The following is a 27,523-nucleotide window of genomic DNA, read 5'->3' on the forward strand; positions in this document are numbered from 1 at the left end:
AGGTATGTATAGTTGTGTTGAAAATAGTGGTATAGGACTCTGGATTGCATACAAAGAACAAGATATTTCAATATTTGCAATGGCAAAGAATTATATGTGCCTTCAACTATATACACCACGCCTTGCCAGGAAATATCTATTTGGTTATGGTGACCTATAAAGTAGGACGCAAGATTTTTAACAATGTGTCTGTGTCTAAGGAACAATAATATACTTTTTAAAATAGTGTATCTACTTTATATAAATTCTATTAAAAATTGTTATTAAAGATTAGGATTTTCAAAAATTATTCTAATATATTATTGTTTGTGTTTTAAAAATAATTTTTTTTTTAAAAATGTCATGTTTTATTTCATGATTTGAGATAGGGTATGGGCTTAGGCTCAGAATAGCTAGTATTTGCCTCTTTGATAGATTTAACTATCTGGCCAAATGACGCTATCATCATTGCCCAAAAACTGTTTAAATACATACACGCGCATGTATTTCCAAAACATAGCGTCAAGAATGTAAAATGTATTAGAAAATCAATGTTGGAAAACTGAAATGAAGTATACATTTATTATAAACTATATTATAATTAATAACTGTTTTAAATGTATAAGATTATGTTGATAAAACGTGTTAAATTTAACTTAAAAAATTAACATTAACATTGAAACATTCAATAAATAAAAATGATATCACCGCATAGGACACTGCTGTTGAGCTTAGCGTTCTTCTTCCTGTTTGGTTGCAGATGATTCCGTCCGGTTTCATTAGTCGTAACTGGAGAAAAGAATTAGTAAAATAGATGTGTAATTTTTATTAAGTTTTATAGTCACATTTTTATGAAATTATCAAGATTTTAAAATGAAGTCTGATATGTAGGGTAGACAATCTTCTACTATTACTCTTTGGGGTTTGGTGCTGAATAAGTGAAAATAGTGTAAAAAAGCGACCAGTGTTGGATTATAACATGGGAAAAAAAATCGATATTGAAACTAACCTTTATCAGGTAGATTATATGAACTTTAAGGAAGCAGCAGATTGATTAACATGGTAAACCTCTGCTCTTGCAAATTTTTATAAACACTTCTCGCTGATCAAATGAACATTGTTGGTAAAATTAATTTTTAAAAAACATATAGCATAAAAAAAAAATATATCAAACATATGACAAAACTAAACAGCTATGGAAAATAATAGAATATCATTTTATGACAGTACATGCTAATTATAATTTACATAGTACACATTTAATTTATAATTTGTAACTTACCAGTAGTGAGGATCCATAACATGTTTATTAGAAGAAAAATTTATAGAAAAATGTAACATTTAAAAAAAAAATATATAACTTTAAAAAGGTATAAACTGGAGGAAAATATTAAAATTGCCATGTAGAGAATAAATTATTCAAATTGAAGATGGAAAGCTATGGCACGTAGATATTCCATTAAATCCACTGTACCAAGTTGTAAGACACATCTTTGTAATGCGTCTTCACGAGCTTTGTATTCTCTTTTTGGGGGTGTTCTGGCAATATTGCAAGTCACTTTTTCTAACAGACTGGCTGTCACTTTTTGTTCCTTGTGCAGGCACAAAATAAGCTTGTAAACTCCAAGCTTTTTCTCTCCAAGGACAATATTCCATCTCCTATGCCAGCCCTCCAACTTGTTTTGTGTCCTTTGAAAACCACCACGCATGTTCTCGTGAACAGACCACATGTTTGGGGGAAAGATAGGCGGAGATCTTGTTTGACTTCTAGTACGGTCTCTAATACGTCCTCAAAATAGTTCATTAATGGGGCAGCATTAGTGGGCATCTCTGATTTTAAAGACTCAAAAGCAGGTGGAATTTCATCTGAGGGAAGAAAAGCCAGTGCTTGAAGGTGCCTTAATTTCATTGAAAAAGCATGGTCATGTCCATATTGTGTGGCAAGTACAAAGGACTGGATTTTACGCCAAATGTTTTGTCCTAAATGAAATAAGCAACATTTATGGGTACTGCCTAGAAAAACTCTTTTTGCTGCTTGGATTGCAGCATTTTCAAAATCTGTTAAAATGAACAGCGGAGCAAACTTTATATCATACTCCAGTGCATAATCCTGAAGATCTTCGAAAAAACAGGTATAGCAATCTTCACTTTTGCTACTGAGCAATCCGTATACAAGTGGAACAAAACGTTGTGTTGTTTCATCAGTTCCAACCATGGCATGTATTGAGTATATCTGACGAAATAATGTGGGGCAAGTTTTGAATGTGCCATCCATAACCCAGCAACAAGCTTCGTGAAGTTTTTTTAAGTTTGCTTCTGTTGAAAATAAAAGGTTTCTTTTATTGTGGAAAGCACTGTCCTTTCCCAAAAACTTGATGTCATCTATATTAGCCAAATGTTCTGGAACATCTATATCATCCAAGGAAGTGGGTTCTGGAGGACAATCTTCTCTCCGGGCTCTTTTCACTAACTGACGGAGAGATTCACGGTTAGGCAAACAGGGTGCACTTGTAGAAGGCATATCACTGGTAACCGATTGAATTATTTGAGATGGTGAGTCATTGGTGTCCCGAGCACGTCGCTTTATAGCATCCTTAGCAATAGCCACATCTGTTTTCTCGGGTTTAGGAGCATGATTATGTTCTCCGTGTGTGTTGAGTTGATGCTCTCCTGCCATGATGGTTGTCTTTGCATAGCAAGAACAAGGCCCTGTAACCTTCTCAGTACAGTGCCAGTAGACCACGTTCCCACGCTGCTTGTTCTTGGCAAGTAGATATCCATCTATATTCAAGAGCATTCTTCTCCGTGAAGGAACAAAACGAATTGACGGTGGAGCTGCCATTGTAGAATCAATATCTATAGTATAAGGATACACCACAGAATACTTTTTCCGTATAATGGTAGCAGGTATCTTTAAAATAAGAATTTACTCACCGGTAATTCTATTTCTCGTAGTCCGTAGTGGATGCTGGGAACTCCGTAAGGACCATGGGGAATAGCGGGCTCCGAAGGAGGCTGGGCACTCTAGAAAGATTTAGGACTACCTGGTGTGCACTGGCTCCTCCCACTATGACCCTCCTCCAAGCCTCAGTTAGGACACCGTGCCCGGACGAGCAGACATAATAAGGAAGGATTTAGAATCCCGGGTAAGACTCTTACCAGCCACACCAATCACACCGTACAACTCGTGCAAGCAGGCGAGTTCGCTTCTTCTCCCCTTAGTCCCTCGCTGCAGTGAGCCTGTTGCCAGCAGGTCTCACTGAAAATAAAAAACCTAAAATTATACTTTCTTTCTAAGGGCTCAGGAGAGCCCCTAGTGTGCATCCAACCTCGGCCGGGCACGAAATCTAACTGAGGCTTGGAGGAGGGTCATAGTGGGAGGAACCAGTGCACACCAGGTAGTCCTAAATCTTTCTAGAGTGCCCAGCCTCCTTCGGAGCCCGCTATTCCCCATGGTCCTTACGGAGTTCCCAGCATCCACTAGGACGTTAGAGAAAATTAGATTTTTATACCATTTTAAGTAGGTGGAGTTAAGACACAGTGGTTGCCTATTGGATGAATACGTTTTTTTTAAAAAGAGAGGGATGGTTAAACAGTTTTTCGATATAAAATATTTGACTACCAGTGGTTAAAAATATGTTTTTTATTTTAAGTTTATATAAATAATATATTTATGGGAGAAAAACACTGACGACAGGAATCGATTTTAGAATCTTTGTTGGGGAAGGACGGCGCTGCGCTGCAGAAGCTGTTATTTCCAAAGAATTCGGGACAAGTGTGACTAGATGGCTATTCGGGCTTGTTTTAATAGGAGGCACATGTATGTATGAAATGGTTAGTTTGGACCTGTATTTACATGTGTGACAGCAGCGGCAGGGGTAGCACTATTGGAGTCTTGAGGTAGACGTGGTGAAGTTGCGACCAGGTGTAGTGGAACCATAATCACGATGAGGAAAGGTAGGGGGTAGTGGTGGGAAGATGAGGTGAGCAGCAGTTCAGATGAAGGACAGAGGGGGTTGTGTAGGTGGTAGTAAGTACTTGCTGGGAGCTGTAGTTCCATGGGTAGAATCTTCAACAGGGGTAGCGCTATTAGCGGTGGTCGCCTGGGAGTAGACAGGGTGTCGAGGAGTCTAGGTGTAGGCGACACATTATCGCGGGGAGGACATGGAGGTGGTAGTGGTTGGAAAAAGGGGTGCGCAGCAGTTCAGGTGAAGGACAGAGGGGCTTGTGTAGGTGGTGGCTGTAAGGGATGGCTGGGAGCTGTAGTTCCACTGGTGGAATCAGCGACAGGTGTAGTTAGCGGGAGACGTCTATAAATTGACATATATATCATATAAATCTGGGAGGACAAGGAGGGTGAGTCTGAGGAGATAAGGGGTGAGCTGAAGTTTATGGAGGTGCACAGTTCTTCAAGAAATGTGCAGAAGCATGGTTGTTTGGGCTGGCAATCATATCAGCATATTGTGCGATTAAAATAAAAGCTGGGCACTGTACCAGATTTTTATTTTGTAAAACGTGTTATGATATTAATGTGGAAGCATATATCATTGATTGGATTGGAATTGATATTTAATTTAGTAGTGCAGCGCCTATATGTTTTTTAATAAAAATCATACATTTTCTTATCTATGCTAAAAGGGTAACTGGAGTCGTATGTGTTCCATGAGTTAAGACGTTTTGAAAAAATGGCCCCAAAAAAATTGAGACAAGTTAAGAAGAATGGCTTTGTCTAGATGGTACTTAATTCGATTATTTTGAAAAGATTTGGGAATCTTAACTGTTGGACCTGACGCCAAGGTGATAGTGGTGATATAATGAACCTGTTTAAGAGAGACTAGTTCAAGACAGATTTCAATCAGTGAGTGTAAATTGTGTGTGTTTGGGGGTAGTGGGATTTAAGAATGATGTGTGCTTATTTCAAGGCATGAAATAAATAATCTGTGTGTAGTGAGAAATGGCGTTTTTTGGTTGGGGTGAGGATGAGACCACGTCAAGGTCCAAGGTAATATCGGGGAGTAATGAGTGGAGGGAGTAGTGTAGTAGATGGTGTAATCTGCAGCAAGCGGGGGTGAGCGGCAGTGGTGTGGGGATGGCTTTTACAGCCAAGCTTGCAGGGTCGAAATTGATGGATGGAAGCTGTAGTTACAAGGATTAAAACAGTAGCTGGGGTAGCACTATTAGCGGGGGGTCGTGTTAAAGTAGACGGGGTGTCGAGGAGACTAAGTGTAGGCGACCCATGATCGCTGGGAGGACATGGAGGGAGTAGTGGTTGGAAGAAGGAGTGCACTGCAGGGACTAGGGGTGCTAAGCACTTCAGGTGACGGACAGAGGGGCTTGTGTTGGTGGTGGTGGTAAGGACTTGCTGGGAGCTGTAGTTCCAAGGGTGGAATCAGCGAAGGGGGTAGCGCTATTAGCGGGGTTCTTCTGGAAGTAGACGGGGTGTAGAGACATGTAGGTGTAGGGGCTCTGTAATCTCTGGGAGCACAAGAAGGGGGAGTCGGAGGAGATAAGGGGTGAGCTGCAGGTTATGGAGGTGCACAGTTCTTCAGAAAAAGTGCAAAAGCATGGTTGTTTGGACTGGGATTCATATGAGTATATTTTGAGATGAACGGACAAGCTGGAGCTTGTAGTACCACAGTTTTATGTAGTGGCACATGTTATGATATTAATGCGGAAAAATATTAAATGGATTGTATTGGAATTGGTATTTAATTTAGTAGTGCAGCGCCTATATTTTGGTTAATAAAAATCATACATTTTCTTATCTATGCTAAAAGGGTAACTGGAGTCGTAGGTGTTTCATGAGTTAAGGCTTTTTGAAATAATGGCCGAAAAAAAATAGAGACAAGTTCAGAAGAATGGCTTTGTCTAGATGGTACTTAATTCGATTATTTTGAAAAGATTTGTGAATATCAACTGTTGGACCTGACGCCAAGGTGATAGTGGTGATATAATGAACCTGTTTATGAGAGACTAATGAGAGGGGGGGGGGAAATAGAGACAGGTTCATAATAATAGCTTTGTTTGGATAGAACTTAAATGGATTAGTTTACAATGAATTCTGAATAGCAAGTCTGGGACATGACGCCAAGGTGATAGTGGTGATATAATGGAACAGTTTAGGGGAGAATAGTTCAAAAAATATTGGAATCTCTTACTGTAAATTTGTAAATTGTGATAGCCAGGGGGGGGGGGGCGGGGGAGAGGGGTGCAGCAGGGTGCCTGGGTGTGCTGGCAGACATGGGTGGGGTCTTTCATGAAGGGTGTTACTGTGCTGCCAGAGCGGGGAGCAGTGCCAGGGCGTTGTGTTACATGTAGTGCCACGGGGAAACATGCGTAAGGCAGTGGGGTGTATAGCTAGGCGTGTAAATGTAGACGGGCAGCGGGGTGACTAGGGGGGATGGCTGAAACGGGTATCGGGGTGGATAGCAGGTGGGGGGGAGGGTGTCAGCGCTGCAGATGTGCAGCAGGGTGCCCGGGTGTGCTGGCAGACATAGGTGGGGTATTTCATAAAGGGTGTTACTGTGCTACCAGAGCGGGGAGCAGTGCCAGGGCGTTGTGTTACTTGTAGTGCCACGGGGAAACATGGAGCGTCTAGGGCAGTGGGGTGTATAGCTAGGCGTGTAAATGTAGACGGGCAGCGGGGTGACTAGGGGGGATGGCAGAGGCGTCTAAGTTTGCACGGGTATCGTGGGGAATAGCGGCGGGGGGGAGGGTGTCAGCGTTGCAGATGTGCAGCAGGGTGCCCGGGTGTGCTGGCAGACATGGGTGGGGTCTTTCATGAAGGGTGTTACTGTGCTATCAGAGCGGGGAGCAGTGCCAGGGCATTGTGTTACATGTAGTGCCACAGGGAAACATGCGTAAGGCAGTGGGGTGTATAGCTAGGCGTGTAAATGTAGACGGGCAGCGGGGTGACTAGAGGGGATGGCTGAAACGGGTATCGGGGTGGATAGCAGGTAGGGGGGAGGGTGTCAGCGTTGCAGATGTGCAGCAGGGTGCCCGGGTGTGCTGGCAGACATGGGTGGGGTCTTTCATGAAGGGTGTTACTGTGCTACCAGAGCGGGGAGCAGTGCCAGGGCGTTGTGTTACTTGTAGTGCCACGGGGAAACATGCGTAAGGCAGTGGGGTGTATAGCTAGGCGTGTAAATGTAGACGGGCAGCGGGGTGACTAGGGGGGATGGCTGAAACGGGTATCGGGGTGGATAGCAGGTGGGGGGGAGGGTGTCAGCGTTGCAGATGTGCAGCAGGGTGCCCGGGTGTGCTGGCAGACATGGGTGGGGTATTTCATGAAGGGTGTTACTGTGCTACCAGAGCGGGGAGCAGTGCCAGGGCGTTGTGTTACTTGTAGTGCCACGGGGAAACATGGAGCGCCTAAGGCAGTGGGGTGTATAGCTAGGCGTGTAAATGTAGACGGGCAGCGGGGTGACTAGGGGGGATGGCTGAAACGGGTATCGGGGTGGATAGCAGGTGGGGGGGAGGGTGTCAGCGTTGCAGATGTGCAGCAGGGTGCCCGGGTGTGCTGGCAGACATGGGTGGGGTATTTCATGAAGGGTGTTACTGTGCTACCAGAGCGGGGAGCAGTGCCAGGGCGTTGTGTTATTTGTAGTGCCATGGGGAAACATGGAGCGCCTAAGGCAGTGGGGTGTATAGCTAGGCGTGTAAATGTAGACGGGCAGCGGGGTGACTAGGGGGGATGGCAGAGGCGTCTAAGTTTGCACGGGTATCGTGGGGAATAGCGGCGGGGGGGAGGGTGTCAGCGTTGCAGATGTGCAGCAGGGTGCCCGGGTGTGCTGGCAGACATGGGTGGGGTCTTTCATGAAGGGTGTTACTGTGCTACCAGAGCGGGGAGCAGTGCCAGGGCGTTGTGTTACTTGTAGTGCCATGGGGAAACATGGAGCGCCTAAGGCAGTGGGGTGTATAGCTAGGCGTGTAAATGTAGACGGGCAGCGGGGTGAATAGGGGGGATGGCGGCGGCGTCTAAGTTTGCACGGGTATCGTGGGGAATAGCGGGGGGGGGGGGGAGGGTGTCAGCGTTGCAGATGTGCAGCAGGGTGCCCGGGTGTGCTGGCAGACATGGGTGGGGTCTTTCCTGAAGGGTGTTACTGTGCTACCAGAGCGGGGAGCAGTGCCAGGGCGTTGTGTTACATGTAGTGCCACGGGGAAACATGCGTAAGGCAGTGGGGTGTATAGATAGGCGTGAAAATGTAGACGGGCAGCGGGGTGACTAGGGGGGATGGCTGAAACGGGTTTCGGGGTGGATAGCAGGTGGGGGGGAGGGTGTCAGCGTTGCAGATGTGCAGCAGGGTGCCCGGGTGTGCTGGCAGACATGGGTGGGGTCTTTCATGAAGGGTGTTACCGTGCTACCAGAGCGGGGAGCAGTGCCAGGGCATTGTGTTACTTGTAGTGCCACGGGGAAACATGGAGCGCGTTTGGCAGCGGGGTGTATAGCTAAGCGTGTAAATGTAGACGGGCAGCGGGGTGACTAGGGGGGATGGCGGCGGCGGCGTCTAAGTTTGCACGGGTATCGTGGGAATAGCGGGGGGAGGGGGGCAGCGTTGCAGATGTGCAGCAGGTCAGGGTAATGTGTAGGTGGTGGATGTAAGGGCTGGCTGGAAGCTGTAGTTCCACAAATGGAAGCAGGGATAGCGCTGTAGAGTGTTTTTCTATACTTGGCCTATTTATATGTCGATATATTAACTGTCGTGTCGATCTAAGTTTTGTCGATATTATATATGTCGAGCTATTACATGTCGACCCAATTAAGTTTCGATCTAAGTTTTGTCGGTCTATGGTTTGTCGATCTTCTGTATGTCGATGTATTTATTTGTCGAACAATTACATGTCGATCTATGTTTTGTCGGTCTATGGTTTGTCGATCTTGTGTATGTCGATGTATTTGTTTGTCGAACAATTACATGTCGGTCTATGTTTTGTCGGTCTATGGTTTGTCGATCTTCTGTATGTCGATCTATTTGTTTGTTGAACAATTACATGTCGATGATTTTTTGGTCGAACTTGTTCCTGTAGATGATTTGTTTGTCGATCTTACGTTGTGTCGCTGTTGTGCGTGATCAATCATGTGTTGTGTCGACGTACTGTTTGTCGGATATACGTCTTGTCGATGTTCGGGGTTTGTCGATGTAGTGGTTGTCGATGTTGATGATATGTCGATCTTGTGTTTGTCGATGTTCGATTACTGTCGATGTAGGTGTTGTCTATGTTGCGTGTTCGATGTTAGCGTTGTCGAACTAGCGAGTGCCGATCCATCGACCGGATACCGAATGCCGAGACCATGAGGCCCAGCACCTGCATTGCCGAATGTATCGACACTTGCGGACGAGAAAGGAAGCAACGAATCCTGTCCTGAAGCTTCAGGGCTTTCTCCTGAGACAAGAACAACCTCTGGTTGTGAGTGTCCAACAGCGCTCCCAGGTGCACCATGCTCTGAGCAGGGACCAGGGAGGATTTCTTCCAGTTGATAAGCCACCCATGGGCAGGGCCGGTGCAAGGTTTCTCTGCACCCTAGGCAAATCTTCAGCCAACTCCTCCCCCCCAGAATATATATATATATATATATATATATATATAGCAATGGTGATATGGGCGGCACTCAATGCAGACTTCACAGCGTAATGAAAAACTACTTTAATAGGCCAACATGTTTCGGGGAACAAACCCCGTCCTCAGGGCCAGACAAGCCACTCGCAACACAAAACAATACTTATATAGGGAGGACAAGACTAACATTAATGCAGATCATACTCACCTGCTCCATGGCGCTGCCGCCCGCCAGTCCGTCCGGCCACACTTCCGCGTCGCCCTCCAGTGACGTCACGGCGCGCCGCGTCGCAGGTGAGTAACCAGGGCAACCAAACGAACACCGCTCGGTCACCTACGGGAATGCAGTGAGGACAAATGACTATCAGTAATCTGACATATACTGATACATGAAAACTGGTAAAAACAAAAACAAAAATGTACATACAGGTCATGAGAAACTGTAGCAGCACTAATATAAGCCTGAATAGGCTTGGACAGTAAACATACAATATCAACACATAGGAGAGGTACCTAAACCATTATAGGGGATAAATGATGGATACTAAAAGGGATAGTTGTTATTTTATAGGAAACACTGTAATCCCAGATTCTCATTGAGACCACCGGGTGACAGTGTTCCCAGTTTATAGATCCACCTGGATTCTTTTTGTAATAATGTCCTATCCCTATTTCCACCCCTTAGTGTGCGGGGAACATGATCTATAAGGATGGCTCTAATGCTAGCTACCCTATGGCCCATTTGCATACAGTGCCGGGCAAAGGGTTGTTCACTTTCCTTATTTTCTAAGGCCTTCTTTATGGCACTCCTATGGAGAGCCATTCTCTCACGGAACTGCCTAATGGTCTTGCCGACATATGCAAGACCACAAGGGCACGTGAGAAGATACATCACATGGGTCGTGGTACATGTCAAACGATGTTTAATGGGAATTTTGCGACCCGTAGATGGATGATTAAAGGAAGTTCCTACTATTAGTGTATTGCATGTCGCACATCCCAAACAACGGTAACAACCATTTTTGGCACGTAGGAAATGAGATTCCCTGTTAATAGCCATGTCAGTGATGTCTAGTTTGACTATACGGTCGCCAATGTTCCTCCCTCTGGTATGGCTCGGCAGTAAAGCTGTATTCGCCATGGAGGACATGGCCCCATCTGTTTGTATTATGGGCCACATCTGTTTGGCTTTTTTGACTATTTGTTTGCTCATAGTGGTGTGTTTATTAACCCAGGGAAATACTTCCCTTTTACGTCGTTTGCGGACGTGACTAGATTCCAAGACCTGTTGGCGTGTCATATCCAGAACACGTCTTTTAGACGCCTCAAGGTCCCCTATCGGGTAGCCCCTTTCCACAAATTTATGCTTCATCGTATCTAATGCCCTGCATGTCTCCTCTGGGTCAGATGTAATCCTCCGTACTCGCAAGAATTGGGAGTACGGTAGACCCCTAAGTAGGGGAGCTGGGTAAAAACTCTGATGCTTCAATACAGTATTCCTATCTGTTGTTTTTACATACAAAGAGGTATTTAGCCGATCCTCCTTGTTAGTTATGGTCACATCAAGATAATTGATAGCATCTTTGTGAATAACATAAGTAAACTGTACTGGGTGACGAGATTTATTATGATTATCCAAGAGGGAAATGAGTTTGTCCCTGGGGCCCTGCCATAAGATGAGCAAGTCATCAATATAGCGCCTGTAGTAAAAGACATGCATGGATACCTCAGGGTCTATGGAAAACATCTGAACTTCAAGCTGGTACATAAATGCATTCGCATACGATGGGGCCACTGCCGACCCCATCGCACACCCTGCAAGCTGCAACCAGAATTTACCGTTGAAGACAAAGTAATTTCTACGGAGTATTTTATCCAAAAGGGACAAAAAAAACGCAACCTCTGGCCCTTTGTAGTTGGGGTTGTTCTCAATCAATGACCTCACTGCCTCCATACCCGCATTATGCGGAATGCACGTATAGAGGCTAGTGACGTCAGCGCTGCATAGGATCAGCCCCTCAGGTAAGGGACCCAGATCCTGCAACTGGAGGAGTAAGGCCGTAGTATCTTTAAGGTAGGACGGTATTAGTTGCACACAGGGGTTGAGATACGCATCCAGGAAGATGGAGATGGGGTGATATAAAGAGCCTCTGGCCGACACGATAGGACGGCCAGGAGGGTCATGCAAGGTTTTATGGACCTTGGGGACCGTGTAGAACAATGGTGCTATGGGGAAATCAACCGTAAGAGCTTTGAGCACTTGTGTGGTAATAGTCCCCCGTTCAGAGGCTTCTTTCAGCAAAGAGTCCAACTCCTTCTTGAATTCCATGGTGGGATCTTTAGTCAACCTTTTATAAACTGCAGTATCATTCAGTTGGCGCTCACATTCCTTAATATGGTCACCCAAATCCTGCACCACTGTGGCCCCCCTTTATCCGCTTTCCGGATCACTATATCAGTCCTGCTAGACAAGTCCTTTAATGCCATCATCTCCTGTCTAGACGTGTTGGGGTATCCAGTGTAAGCTGTACCACAGTTGCCCTCTGTCTCCAGCATACGTGTAAAAGTCCTGATGGACGGGTTGAGACTTGGAGGGTCAAAGTGTGACCGAGGTGCAATCGTCTGTAGTTGGGCCGGAATGGTGACAGTAGGTGGTCCCGATGTTTTGTTGTTGAAGAATTCCCTTCGCCTCAATGATCTATTAAGGCGTAACATCTCAACTTTCCATTCAAGTGGATCAGGGACACTAGTGGGAATGAAAGATAGGCCCTTAGCCAAAACTTGATATTCTATGTCAGAGAGAGGAGTGGAAGATAAATTAAAGACAGATTCTCTCATGGCCTTGGTGGCTTTTGCCCTGATGTCCCTTTGGCTCTGCCCCGACCTACGCGTCCTCTGCCGCGTCCGCGTCCTGGCGTTGGCATGCGGTTGGAACGGGTTTGTATGATCCGGGGGCCTTGCCCTAAAGGGGGCTGGGCATCAGATGAAGGAGTCATCTCAGGAGCATATTCAGAATCGCTGGCCGATGTGCTGGCTCCCTGCTGCTGTTCTCTCCGACGGCGTGATTGATGTCGGCGGCTAGGATATTGCCGGTCCTGCCCTGGTCTGGTGCTTCCTAACCAAGGGTAGACCTGCCTTTGCTGGTAGTCCCTCTGGACTGTAAGGAGTTTATCCTTCTTAAAGCGTATTAGCTCCTGCCGATATTGTTCCAGCTGGATACCAAGCTTTGCTGGCCAGTCAGTTTCAGTATCAGATGAAAGGCTCATTTTATGTTCAGCCTCAAAAGTCTGTATCTGTTCCTTAACGGTATTCAACTCCCTCGTGGACTCCTCCACAACCAGTAGGATGAGGTCCATGGAGCATTTATTCAGGATCGCAACCCACCGACGGCAAAATGTAGGGTTATAACGGCCTATCGTGGGTGATAAGCAATACAAAAAGAAAAAAACGAAGAAAGCGCTGACACACTGAATACTAAAATTCAATCACTTTTTATTAAAATATGTAAAATACACAAGGACTGTTCCTAGACCACCTTTATAAACTATATTGATACAATGATCCTAATCAATCCCTATCAATATATAGACATGTGGGTTCCCTATATGTTTTTTTGGCCAAAAGTAATTGTCATAGATATAGGGGTATATGCAATAGCGGGCAAATTGGCAAAAAAGGCGAATTCCGGGCCGTTTTCGCCTCCAAAAATCAATTCGCCTATGCAGTGCAGTCATTTTTCGCAAAAAAACGGCCCGTCAAAATTCGCCTTTTCTCAATTCGCCTTTTTCCGAATTCGCCTTTTCTGCAATGGTACAGATGCTGCAATTCGCCTCCAGCATATTCAATTCAAGTTTGGAAATTCGCCTGCAGTGCTTTTAGACAGCAAATTCGCGATTTTCACTCCGCCACACTTTGGAGGGTGAAAACAAATAAAAAAATTTTAAACATGTTTTTTTTGGTGTTTTTTTTTTTAGGAATAGCAGATCTATTTATATTAGAAGGGATTAGGTTTTTTTTTTTTTTGGGGGGGAGGCACAAATATTATTTATATATTTTTTAAAATATTATTTTTATTTTTTTTATTTTTTTATTGCTGGAACGGTAAAATCAGAAAAAAAAATGGCGTGGGGTCCCCCCTCCAAAGCATAACCAGCCTCGGGCTCATTGAGCTGGTCCTGGTTCTAAAAATGCGGGGAAAAAATTGACAGGGGATCCCCCGTATTTTTAAAACCAGCACCGGGCTCTGCGCCTGATGCTGGTGCCAAAAATACGGGGGACAAAACGAGTAGGGGTCCCCCGTATTTTAAACACCAGCATCGGGCTCCACTAGCTGGACAGATAATGCCACAGCCGGGGGTCACTTTTATGCCGTGCCCTGCGGCCGTGGCATCAAATATCCAACTAGTCACCCCTGGCCGGGGTACCCTGGGGGAGTGGGGACCCCTTCAATCAAGGGGTCCCCCCCCCCCAGCCACCCAAGGGCCAGGGGTGAAGCCCGAGGCTGTCCCCCCCCATCCAATGGGCTGCGGATGGGGGGGCTGATAGCCTTTGTGATAAAAAAAAAGATATTGTTTTTTCCATTAGTACTACAAGTCCCAGCAAGCCTCCCCCGCAAGCTGGTACTTGGAGAACCACAAGTACCAGCATGCGGGAGAAAAACGGGCCCGCTGGTACCTGTAGTACTACTGGGGAAAAAATACCCAAATAAAAACAGGACACACACACCTTGATAGTAAAACTTTATTTCATACGCCGACACACACATACTTACCTATGTTCACACGCCGACATCGGTCCTCTTCTCCATGTAGAATCCCGGGGTACCTGAAAAGCAACGTTCAATATACTCACCTTAACCAGGCTCCAGAGATAAATCCACGGACTTGGCAAAAAAAGAAAACGCATTTACCCGCACCAAAAACGGACTGAAAGGTGTCCCATGCTGACACATGGGACACCTTTCCACGATTAAGATCTGTCAGTGACAGTTGTCACTGACAGGTCTCTAAGCCAATCAGGAAGCGCAACTTCGTTGCGCTCACCTGATTGGCTGCTCGCTGTGACAGCGCATCGCACTGCTCCCTCCATTATATTCAATGGTGGGAACTTAGCGGCTAGCGGTGAGGTCACCCGCCGGTCAGCGGCTGACCGGCGGGTGACCCCACCGCTAGCCGCTAAGTTCCCACCATTGAAAGTAATGGAGCGGCTTTGCGAGGCGCTGTCAGAGTACAGACGGCGTCCAGCCAATCAGGTGAGCGCCACGGCAGTAGCGCTTCCTGATTGGCTGAAGGGACATCAGTGACAGGAGTCACGTGATGTCCCGGCATTCGGGAGAAAGGAGTGTAATGTGAAAACATTGGACCCCTTTCTAGTCCGGTATGGCTCGGTGATCGTTTTTTTATTTTACAAAGTACGTGGATTTACCTCTGGACCTGGACCTCTGGACGGACGCTGGAAGGTGAGTATAATTTTTTGACAGGTACCCTCGGATCGTCGGAGATCGTTGCAGTCGGCGTGTCAACACAGGTAAGTATGTGTGTGTCGGCGTATGAAATAAAGTTTTACTATCAAGGTGTGTGTGTCCTGTTTTTATTTGGGTATTTTTTTCCCAGTAGTACTACAGGTACCAGCGGGCCCGTTTTTCTCCCGCATGCTGGTACTTGTGGTTCTCCAAGTACCAGCTTGCGGGGGAGGCTTGCTGGGACTTGTAGTACTAATGGAAAAAGCAATATCTTTTTTTTTATCACAAAGGCTATCAGCCCCCCCATCCGCAGCCCATTGGATGGGGGGGGACAGCCTCGGGCTTCACCCCTGGCCCTTGGGTGGCTGGGGGGGGGGGACCCCTTGATTGAAGGGGTCCCCACTCCCCCAGGGTACCCCGGCCAGGGGTGACTAGTTGGATATTTGATGCCACGGCCGCAGGGCACGGCATAAAAGTGACCCCCGGCTGTGGCATTATCTGTCCAGCTAGTGGAGCCCGATGCTGGTGTTTAAAATACGGGGGACCCCTACTCGTTTTGTCCCCCGTATTTTTGGCACCAGCATCAGGCGCAGAGCCCGGTGCTGGTTTTAAAAATACGGGGGATCCCTGGCCGATTTTTCCCCTGCATTTTTAGAACCAGGACCACCTCGATGAGCCCGAGGCTGGTTATGCTTTGGAGGGGGGACCCCACGCCATTTTTTTTTCGGGTTTTTCCCCGTTTTTAAAAATCGCGGCAAAATCCGCCAAATCGGCCGATTTTCGCCCGCGACCCTGGCGAATCCGTTTTTCATTGCATATGGTGAATTCCGGAAGCCACCTTCCGGAATTCACCTGGCGAATTTGGTCGAATTGAAAAAACGGCGATAATTGCCGCGATTTCGCCCGCTATTGCATATACCCCATACACTGCTCAAAAAAATAAAGGGAACACTAAAATAACACATCCTAGATCTGAATGAATGAAATATTCTTATTAAATACTTTGTTCTTTATATAGTTGAATGTGCTGACAACAAAATCACACAAAAAATTATCAATGGAAATCAAATTTATTAACCCATGGAGGTCTAGATTTGGAGTCACCCTCAAATTTAAAGTGGAAAAACACACTACAGGCTGATCCAACTTTGATGTAATGTCCTTAAAACAAGTCAAAATGAGGCTCAGTAGTGTGTGTGGCCTCCACATCCCTTTGTGATGCTGACCTTGAAAAAGACCCAGGCAGGGTCGGAACGCGTGGGTGCCCCGGTGGACTTACCTGTGAAAGGAGGACGTGGTACGATCGATGCCAGATAAGGGAGGCGGACGGACACCAGAATAACTCTCCTGCTGCAGCTGGAAAGCCTGATGTCCACACGCTTGTGGAACTGTTTTTGTGCCAGTTTCTACCTGCATTTGGTAATTACCCATTGCCCTGCCTATACAGGATTCAGTCCACCATTGAATGCCATTACAATAATTGCTGTGTAACTACAGTGATAGAAAGTGGTTTATTTCAGCTAACCACCTTTTTATTGTATTTTTAAATGTTTTGTGCAATGTTATTAAATTTGTTTTAATAGAAGGTACTGCACTATGTTCTTCTATATTTCCTCTCTTTTGGGTACACTGAGTTAAAAGAAGGAAATTGCATGAATACGAATCTATTGACCTCCACGCAGCGCTGGTTCAGTTGTATCCTATATGTTTGTTTTTGTACGGGCCATTAGTCTATACTTTTACAAATACAATTAATATCTGCACAATAATAAGAATTTACTTACCGATAATTCTATTTCTCGGAGTCCGTAGTGGATGCTGGGGTTCCTGAAAGGACCATGGGGAATAGCGGCTCCGCAGGAGACAGGGCACAAAAAGTAAAGCTTTCCGATCAGGTGGTGTGCACTGGCTCCTCCCCCTATGACCCCCCTCCAGACTCCAGTTAGGTACTGTGCCCGGACGAGCGTACACAATAAGGGAGGAATTTTGAATCCCGGGTAAGACTCATACCAGCCACACCAATCACACTGTACAACCTGTGATCTGAACCCAGTTAACAGTATGATAACAGCGGAGCCTCTGAAAAGATGGCTCACAACAACAATAACCCGATTTAGTTAGCAATAACTATGTACAAGTATTGCAGATAATCCGCACTTGGGATGGGCGCCCAGCATCCACTACGGACTCCGAGAAATAGAATTATCGGTAAGTAAATTCTTATTTTCTCTATCGTCCTTGTGGATGCTGGGGTTCCTGAAAGGACCATGGGGATTATACCAAAGCTCCCAAACGGGCGGGAGAGTGCGGATGACTCTGCAGCACCGAATGAGAGAACTCCAGGTCCTCTTTTGCCAGGGTATCAAATTTGTAGAATTTTACAAACGTGTTCTCCCCCGACCACGTAGCTGCTCGGCAAAGTTGTAATGCCGAGACCCCTCGGGCAGCCGCCCAAGATGAGCCCACCTTCCTTGTGGAATGGGCCTTAACAGATTTAGACTGTGGCAGGCCTGCCACAGAATGTGCAAGTTGAATTGTGCTACCAATCCCACGAGCAATCGACTGCTTAGAAGCAGAAGCACCCAGCATTGTTGGGTGCATACAGGATAAACAGCAAGTCAGATTTCCTGACTCCAGCCAACCTGGAAACTATATTTTCAGGGCCCTGATAACATCCAGCAACTTGGAGTCCTCCAAGTCCCTAGTAGCCGCAGGTACCACAATAAGCCGGTTCAGGTGAAACGCTGACACCACCTTAAGGAGAAACTGGGGACGAGTCCGCAGCTTTGCTCTGTCCGAATGGACAATCAGATATGGCTTTGTGAGATAAAGCCGCCAATTCTGACACTCGCCTGGCCGAGGCCAGGACCAACAGCATGGTCATTTTCCATGTGAGATATATCAAATCCACAGATTTGAGTTGTTTAAACCAATGTGATTTTTTAGGAATCCCAAAACTACTTTGAGATCGCCCAGTGCCACTGGAGACAGCAAAGGGGCTGTATATGCAGTACTCCCTTAACAACTTCTGGACTTCAGGAACTGAAGCCAATTTCTTTCTGGAAGAAAATCAACAGGCCGAAATTTGAACCTTAATGGACCCAATTTGAGACCCATAGACACTCCTGTTTGCAGGAAATGTAGAAATTAACCTAGTTGAAATTCTTCCGTGGAGCCTTCCTGGACTCACACCCTGGCACATATTTTCACCTAAGTGGTGATAATGTTGTGCGGTCACCTCCTTCCTGGCTCTGACCAGGGTAGGGATGACCTCTTCCGGAATGCCTCTTCCCTTAGGATCCGGCGTTCACCCGCCTTGGCGTCAACGCAGCTGCGGTAAGTCCCGGAACAGACACGGTTCTTGCCGAATCAAGACCCTTCTTAGTATCTCTTGAAGTTCCGGGAACCAAGTCCTTCTTGGCCAAACCGGAGCCACGAGTATAGTTCTTACTCCTCTCCTTCCTATCATTTTCAATACATTGGGTATGAAAAGCAGAGGATGGAACACATACACCGACTGGTACACCGACGGTGTTACCAGAGCGTCCCAGCTATTGCCTGAGTGTCTCTTGACCTGGCGCTTCAGGTGGGACGCCATCATAACCACCTTTGGTCTTTCCCAACGGTTTACAATCATGTGGAAACTTCCAGATTAAGTTTCCACTTTTCCGGGTGGAATTCATTTATGCTGAGGAAATCTTCCCAGTTGCCCACTCCCGGAATGAACACTGCTGACAGTGTTATCACATGATTTTCCGCCCAGCGAAGAATCCTTGCTGTCATTGCCCTCCTGCTTCTTGTGTCGCCCCGTCTGATAACGTGGGCGACCGCCATGATGATGTCCTACTGGATCAGCACCGGTTGACTTTGAAGCAGGAGTCTTCCTAGGCTCAGAGCATTGTAAATTGCCCTTAGCTCCAGTATATTCATGTGGAGAGAAGTCTCCAGACTTGACCACACTTCCTTGGAAATTTTTTCCCTGTGTGACTACTCCCCAGCCTCTCAGGCTGGTATCCGTGGTCCCCAGAACACAGTCCTGAATGCTGAGTGTGCTGCCCTCTAAAAGATGAGCACTCTGCAGCCCCCACAGAAGAGACACCCTTGTCCTTGGAGACAGGATTATCCGCTGATGCATCTGAAAATGCGATCCGGACCATTCGTCCAGCAAATCCCCTGAGATCTGCCGAATGGAATCGCTTCGTAAGAAGCCACCATTTTTCCCAGGACTCCTGTGCATTGATGCACTGATACTTGGCCTGGTTTTAGGAGGTTTCTGACTAGGTCGAATAACTCCTTGGCTTTTTCCTCCCGGAGGAACACCTTTTTCTGGACTATGCCCAGAATCATTCCTAGGAACAGCAGACGTATCGTCGGAAAACAGCTGCGATTCTTGGAATATTTAGAATCCAGTCGTGCTGTCGTAGAACTACTTTAGATAGTGCTCTTCCGACCTCCAACTGTTCTCTGGAACTTGCCCTTTTCAGGATATCGTCCAAGTAAGGGATAATTTAGATGCCTTTTTTCTTTGAAGAAACATCTTTTCGGCCATTACCTTGGTAAAAGGCCCGGGGTGCCGTGGATAATTCAAACGGCATCGTCTGAAACTGATATTGACAGTTCTGTACCACGAACCAGAGGTACCCTTGTTGAGAAGGGCAAATTTGGACATGGAGGTAATCCTTGATGTCCAGGGACACCATATAGTCCCCTTTTTTCCGGTTCGCTATCACTGCTCTGAGTGACTCCATCTCGATTTGAACCTTTTATGCAAGTGTTCAAAGATTTCAGTTTAGACTATGTCTCACCAAGCCGTCTGGCGTCAGTACCACAATATAGTGTGGAAAAATAATACCCTTTTCCTTGTTGTAGGAGGGGTACTTTGATTTATCACCTGCTGGATATACAGCTTGTGAATTGTTTCCAATGCTGCCTCCCTGTCGGAGGGAGCCGTTGGTAAAGCAGACTTCAGAAACCTGCGAGGAGAAGATGTCTCGACTCTCCAATCTGTACCCCTGGGATAATACTTGTACTATCTAGGGGTCAACCTGCGAGTGATCCCACTGCGCGCTGAGACTCTTGAGACTACCCCCCCACCTTGAGTCCGCTTGCATGGCCCCAGCGTCATGCTGAGGACTTGGCAGACGCGGTGGAGGGCTTCTTTTCCTGGGAAGGGGCTGCCTGCTGCAGTCTACTTCCCTTACCTCTATGTCTGGGCAGATATGACTGGCCTTTTGCCTGCATGCCCTCATGGGAAAGGAAGGATTGAGGCTGAAAAGACGGTGTCTTTTTCAGCTAAGATGTAACTTGGGGTAAAAAGGTTGGATTTCCCAGCTGTTGCCGTGGTCCCCAGGTCCGATGGACCGACCCCAACTAACTCCTTCCCTTTATACGGCAATACTTCCATGTGCCGTATGGGATCTGTATCACCTGACCACTGTCGTGTCCATGACATCTTCTGGGTGATATGGACAACGTACTTATCTTGATGCCAGAGAGCAAATATCCCTCTGTGCATCTCACGTACATATATATAGAATGCATCCTATTAAATGCTCTATATGAATAAAATATTTTCAGTCAGGGAATCCGACCAAGCCAACCCAGCACTGCATCTCCAGGCTGATGGCGATCGCTGGTCGCAGTATAACCACCGTATGTGTGTATATACTTTTTAGGATATCTTTCCAGCTTCCTATCAGCTGGCTCCTTGAGGGCGGCCGTATCTGGAGACGGTAACGCCACTTGATAAGCGTGTGAGCGCCTTATCACCCTAAGGGGTGTTTCCCAACGCGCCCTAATTTCTGGCGGGAAAGGGTATAACGCCAATATTTGCTATCGGGGTAACCCCACGCATCATCACACACTTCATTTTATTTTATCTGATTCAGGAAAAACTACAGGTAGTTTTTTCACTCCCACATAATACCCTTTTTTGTGGTACTTGTAGTATCAGAAATATGCAACACCTCCTTCATTGCCCTTAACGTGTGGCCCTAATGAGAAATACGTTTCTTTATTCACCGTCGACACTGGATTCAGTGTCCGTGTCTGTGTCTGTGTCGACCGACTGAGGTAAATGGGCGTTTTTAACGCCTCTGACGGTGTTTCTGAGACGCCTGGACCGGTACTAATAGTTTGTCGGTCGTCTCACGTCGTCAACCGACCTTGCAGCGTGTTGACATTCTCACGTAATTCCCTAAATAAGCCATCCATTCCGGTGTCGACTCCCTAGAGAGTGACATCACCATTACAGGCAATTTCTCCGCCTCCTCACCAACATCGTCCTCATACATGTCGACACACACGTACCGACACACAGCACACACACCGGGAATGCTCTGACAGAGGACAGGACCCACACTAGCCCTTTGGGGAGACAGAGGGAGAGTTTGCCAGCACACACCAAAACGCTATAATTATATAGGGACAACCTTATATAAGTGTTTTCCCTTATAGCATCTTTATATATATCTCAATATCGCCAAAATCAGTGCCCCCCCTCTCTGTTTTAACCCTGTTTCTGTAGTGCAGTGCAGGGGAGAGCCTGGGAGCCTTCTCTCCAGGCTTTCTGTGAGAGAAAATGGCGCTGTGTGCTGAGGAGATAGGCCCCGCCCCTTTTTCGGCGGGCTCGTCTCCCGCTATTTAGTGAATCTTGGCAGGGGTTAAATATCTCCATATAGCCTCTGGGGGCTATATGTGAGGTATTTTTCGCCAAAAAAGGTTTTCATTTGCCTTCCAGGGCGCCCCCCTCCCAGCGCCCTGCACCCTCAGTGACTGCCGTGTGAAGTGTGCTGAGAGGAAAATGGCGCACAGCTGCAGTGCTGTGCGCTACCTTTAGAAGACTGCAGGAGTCTTCAGCCGCCGATTCTGGACCTCTTCTTACTTCAGCATCTGCAAGGGGGCCGGCGGCGCGGCTCCGGTGACCATCCAGGCTGTACCTGTGATCGTCCCTCTGGAGCTGATGTCCAGTAGCCAAGAAGCCAATCCATCCTGCACGCAGGTGAGTTCACTCCTTCTCCCCTAAGTCCCTCGTTGCAGTGATCCTGTTGCCAGCAGGACTCACTGTAAAATAAAAAACCTAAGCTAAACTTTCTCTAAGCAGCTCTTTAGGAGAGCCACCTAGATTGCACCCTTCTCGGCCGGGCACAAAAATCTAACTGGAGTCTGGAGGGGGGTCATAGGGGGAGGAGCCAGTGCACACCACCTGATCGGAAAGCTTTACTTTTTGTGCCCTGTCTCCTGCGGAGCCGCTATTCCCCATGGTCCTTTCAGGAACCCCAGCATCCACAAGGACGATAGAGAAATACAAGTGTACATCATTATCTGTATTAAAATAAACACAACAGAGCTCATCCTGCAGGGGATTCAAACATGTGTCATAGTCAGACATTTGGTATTTGGTTAGCTGCCAGTGGCAAACGCAGGATTTCTAGAGGGGGCTTTCTAAATGAAGTGCACAATCTCCCACTCTGTGGGATATTGGAGCAAGTGCGCGAGTCTGAAGGAGCGGGAGAACCTAGTAACGACCCTGGACATTAATGTAAACATTGGCCTTTTTATACACTGGATACTATATGGAACTTTATATATGCACAGTATTAATATTTAACACTATAGATGGGCTGTAGCAAACATTTAAATAATAATATAATAATTTATTTATAATAATATAAATAAGTAGTCATGAAAAAGTTAAACATACGATAATAAATAAACATAATAGAACCAGTACTGCACTTTCTGAGCACACATTCTTCCACCTAATGGTAATGCTCCTGTCTCTTCTTCCTGGTAGCTACTCTCTGGTTCAGTACACTGATTGGGGACTCAGATCCGCACACGCAGCAAACTTGGTAGAAAAAGCTGCTACCACTGGGCATGAGCAGCAGCTCTGCTCTGTACCTTAAACTGCACAATGTGATGGCAGCTCTAGTAATCATATTATGGGGTTATTCAGAGTGGTTAGCATACCAAAAAAGTTAGCAATTGGGCAAAACCATGTTGCACTGCAGGTGTGGCAGATGTAACATACACAGAGAGATTTAGATTTGGGTGGATTATTTTGTTTATGTGTAGGGTAAATATTGGCTGCTTTATTTTTACACTGCAATGTAGATTTTAGTTTGAACACACCCAGGAGCAAACACAGGATTTTTATGGGGGAATTCCATATACACAGACATATGAATATATGTGTGTGTGTGTGTGTGTGCGTATACACGGTCACAATACCAGCGCCGGGATCCCGGATGTTAGATGGCGAGTGCAATGAAGCCCCTTGCGGGCTTGCTGCGCTCACCACAGGTTCTATTCCAACTCTATGGGTGTTGTGGACACCCATGAGTGAGAATAGTCCCTGTTGATCGGCATGCCGACCAGCAGGATTTTCAGATGCCGGGATCCTGGCGTCGGTATTGTGATCGGCAGTCTCCTGACCGCATCCCGTACACACAGCATATTTACAAACACACACATTGAATACACACACACCCATATCATACATATACACAGCAAACATATATACACACACACACAACACACACACACACACACACACACACACACACACACACACACACACACACACACACATAGCATACTTACAGCAGACACACACATACAGTAGCATACATATATGGACACTTGACATACACACACATGCAGCATACATACATTACCACACATACACACAATATATATACACACAGCTGACACACACACACACACACACACACACACACACACATACTGTATATTATACTCACATAAACATAAAAAGCAGCCAGTATACATCAGCCACCAGAACTTCTCTCTCTCTAAAAACTACCAGCTCCGGCACTCATAGGAAACTGCAACTTGCTGTGCCTGGTACCCTCCTCAACGTCAGCCCTCAGGATGCGTGTAATACAAACTCCAATGGCGGTACTCAGGATTAATAAGTAAAGACTCAGACCAAGCTGTTGGTCTAAGTCATTACTTATTAATCCTGAGTGCCGCCATTATAGAGTGTGTATATATATATATATATATATATTTATTTCATTAACCACCATAATAAAAACGCTGGCCCCCGTCCCCCTCTTCGGCTAACGGGTCACCGGACAGCATCATTTATTAAAGCCCCTTCCTCCCCCTCTCCGCGGCGCACCGCACCCCCCTCCCCGTCACACACCTGCAGATGATCTTTTAATAGATCGCTGCTTCACCCAGCCAGCCCAGGAATGCCTGAGAGGAGCTGCGCGCTGATGCTGCCTACAGGCAGACAGACAGCCCAGCAGCCTGTCTACGTAAGAAGGCAGCTCTGCCTCTTTATACTTATGCCCCCGAACTCCGGCGTTAATATAAAAACGGTAAAGGGGGAGTTTCCAGGTACTTGGAAATCCCCCCTGCGTGTGCGTATGACACCCCACCCAAATCTTAATCTCCCTGCACATGTTACACCTGCAGCGCAACATGGCTTTGTCCAATTGCTAACTTTTTTGGTTTGCTAACATCTCTGAATAACCCCCCCTATATATTGCTATTGTTGTTATAAATTGCCAAGAGGAGGGGGATTCCGAGCTACCTGAAACCACTCCTGTTTTTGCCTATTAGCTGCTTAAGGTTAAAGCTGGCATTTCATTCGTGTAGGTCACACAAAAAGAAAAAGGAAGGCATTTTCCCATTTGACCAAGCCCTGGTTTAGCAGCTGTAGAGGATTAGATGGTGTTCACCCTGGGAATTTTTTAGGGATTTTTGTAGCGATAACGATAGGGGAGAGGATAAATGTATTATTGATAGAATATTAGAAAATGTAATATTATCTATACTCAACTGGTCCTGTTGCCTAATACTGCTGCACATTGCCTATGACGATTCTAATTAATAATAAGAATTTACTTACCGATAATTCTATTTCTCGGAGTCCGTAGTGGATGCTGGGGTTCCTGAAAGGACCATGGGGAATAGCGGCTCCGCAGGAGACAGGGCACAAAAGTAAAGCTTTTACAGGTCAGGTGGTGTGTACTGGCTCCTCCCCCCATGACCCTCCTCCAGACTCCAGTTAGGTACTGTGCCCGGACGAGCGTACACAATAAGGGAGGATTTTGAATCCCGGGTAAGACTCATACCAGCCACACCAATCACACCGTACAACTTGTGATCTAAACCCAGTTAACAGTATGATAACAGAGGAGCCTCTGAAAGATGGCTTCCTAAACAATAACCCGAATTAGTTAACAATAACTATGTACAAGTATTGCAGATAATCCGCACTTGGGATGGGCGCCCAGCATCCACTACGGACTCCGAGAAATAGAATTATCGGTAAGTAAATTCTTATTTTCTCTATCGTCCTAAGTGGATGCTGGGGTTCCTGAAAGGACCATGGGGATTATACCAAAGCTCCCAAACGGGCGGGAGAGTGCGGATGACTCTGCAGCACCGAATGAGAGAACTCCAGGTCCTCCTTTGCCAGGGTATCAAATTTGTAAAAATTTACAAACGTGTTCTCCCCTGACCACGTAGCTGCTCGGCAGAGTTGTAATGCCGAGACCCCTCGGGCAGCCGCCCAAGATGAGCCCACCTTCCTTGCGGAATGGGCCTTAACAGATTTAGGCTGTGGCAGGCCTGCCACAGAATGTACAAGTTGAATTTTGTTACAAATCCAACGAGCAATCGACTGCTTAGAAGCAGGTGCACCCAACTTGTTGGGTGCATACAGTATAAACAGCGAGTCAGATTTTCTGACTCCAGCCGTCCTTTAAATGTATATTTTTAAGGCTCTGACAACGTCCAACAACTTGGAGTCCTTCAAGTCGTCTGTAGCCGCAGGCACTACAATAGGCTGGTTCAGGTGAAACGCTGATACCACCTTAGGGAGAAAATGCGGACGCGTCCGCAGCTCTGCCCTATGTCGAATGGAAAATTAAATAAGGGCTTTTATAAGACAAAGCCGCCAGTTCAGATACTCTCCCGGCCGAAGCCAGGGCCAGTAACATAGTCACTTTCCATGTGAGATATTTCAAATCCACATTCTTTAGTGGTTCAAACCAATTGGATCTGAGGAAATCTAAAACTACATTTAGATCCTACGGTGCCACCTTAGGCACCACAGGAGGCTGTATATGCAGTACTCCTTTGATAAAAATCTGGACCTCAGGGACTGAGGCCAATTCTTTTTGGAAGAATATTGATAGGGCCGAAATTTGAACCTTAATAGATCCCAATTTGAGACCCATAGACAATCCTGATTGCAGGAAATGTAGGAAAACGACCCAGTTGAAATTCCTCCATCGGAGCACTCCGCTGCTCGCACCACGCAACATATTTTCGCCAAATACGGCGATAATGCTTCGCGGTGACTTCCTTCCTTGCCTTTATCAAGGTAGGAATGACTTCTTCTGGAACGCCTTTTCCTTTTAGGATCTGGCAGTCAAACGCCATGCCGTCAAACGCAGCCGCGGTAAGACTTGAAAAAGACAAGGACCCTGCTGAAGCAGGTCCCTTCTCAGAAGTAGAGGCCACGGATCGTCCGTGACCATCTCTTGAAGTTCCGGGTACCAAGTCCTTCTTGGCCAATCCGGAGCCACTAGTCTTACTCCTCTTTGCCGTATAATCCTCAAAACCTTTGGTATGAGAGGCAGAGGAGGAAACACCTATACCGACTGGTACACCCAATGTGTTACCAGCGCGTCCACAGCTATTGCCTGCGGATCTCTTGACCTGGCGCAATACCTGTCCAGTGTCTTGTTGAGGCGAGACGCCATCATGTCCACCATTGGTTTTACCCAACGGTTTAATAGCATGTGGAAAACTTCTGGATGAAGTCCCCACTCTCCCGGGTGAAGGTCGTGTCTGCTGAGGAAGTCTGCTTCCCAGTTGTCCACGCCCGGGATGAATACTGCTGACAGTGCTATCACGTGATTCTCTGCCCAGCGAAGGATCCTGGCAGCTTCTGCCATTGCCCTCCTGCTTCTTGTGCCGCCCTGTCTGTTTACATGGGCGACTGCCGTGATGTTGTCCGACTGGATCAACACCGGTCTTCCTTGAAGCAGAGGTTTCGCCTGGCTTAGAGCATTGTAGATTGCTCTTAGTTCCAGAATGCTTATGTGAAGAGACTTTTTCAGGCTCGACCACACTCCCTGGAAATTTCTTCCCTGTGTGACTGCTCCCCAGCCTCTCAGGCTGGCCCGAATCTGCGGCCCTCCAATAGATGAGCCTCCTGCAACCACCACAGAAGGGATACCCTTGTCCTCGGCGACAGGGTTATCCGCAGGTGCATCTGAAGATGCGACCCTGACCATTTGTCCAACAGATCCCTTTGCATGGAATCTGCCGAAAGGGATTGCTTCGTAAGAAGCTACCATTTTTTCCCAGGACTCTTGTGCATTGATGTACAGACACCTTTCCTGGTTTTAGGAGGTTCCTGACCAGGTCAGATAACTCCTTGGCTTTTTCTTCGGGAAGAAAAACCTTTTTCTGAACTGTGTCCAGAATCATCCCCAGGAACAGCAGACGAGTTGTCGGCATTAATTGGGATTTTGG

General features: G+C 46.6%; 1 protein-coding gene across 1 annotated transcript in view; it reads right to left on the reverse strand.

The window, feature by feature from the left end:
• Positions 1-542: 542 nt before the first annotated feature.
• LOC134905611 (uncharacterized) overlaps positions 543-27,523 on the reverse strand; it is a 30,232-nt gene continuing 3,251 nt past the window's right edge. The window contains exons 2-4 of the mRNA XM_063914644.1: positions 9,746-9,871; positions 1,262-2,835; positions 543-768 (exon numbers count right to left, since the gene is read on the reverse strand). Of these exons, the coding sequence (XP_063770714.1) occupies positions 1,559-2,835; positions 9,746-9,871 (1,403 nt within the window). The 3' untranslated portion in view covers positions 543-768; positions 1,262-1,558. The remainder of the gene's footprint in view (positions 769-1,261; positions 2,836-9,745; positions 9,872-27,523) is intronic.

This window comes from Pseudophryne corroboree, chromosome 1 (genome assembly GCF_028390025.1).
Source record: "Pseudophryne corroboree isolate aPseCor3 chromosome 1, aPseCor3.hap2, whole genome shotgun sequence".
Taxonomy (NCBI): domain Eukaryota; kingdom Metazoa; phylum Chordata; class Amphibia; order Anura; family Myobatrachidae; genus Pseudophryne; species Pseudophryne corroboree.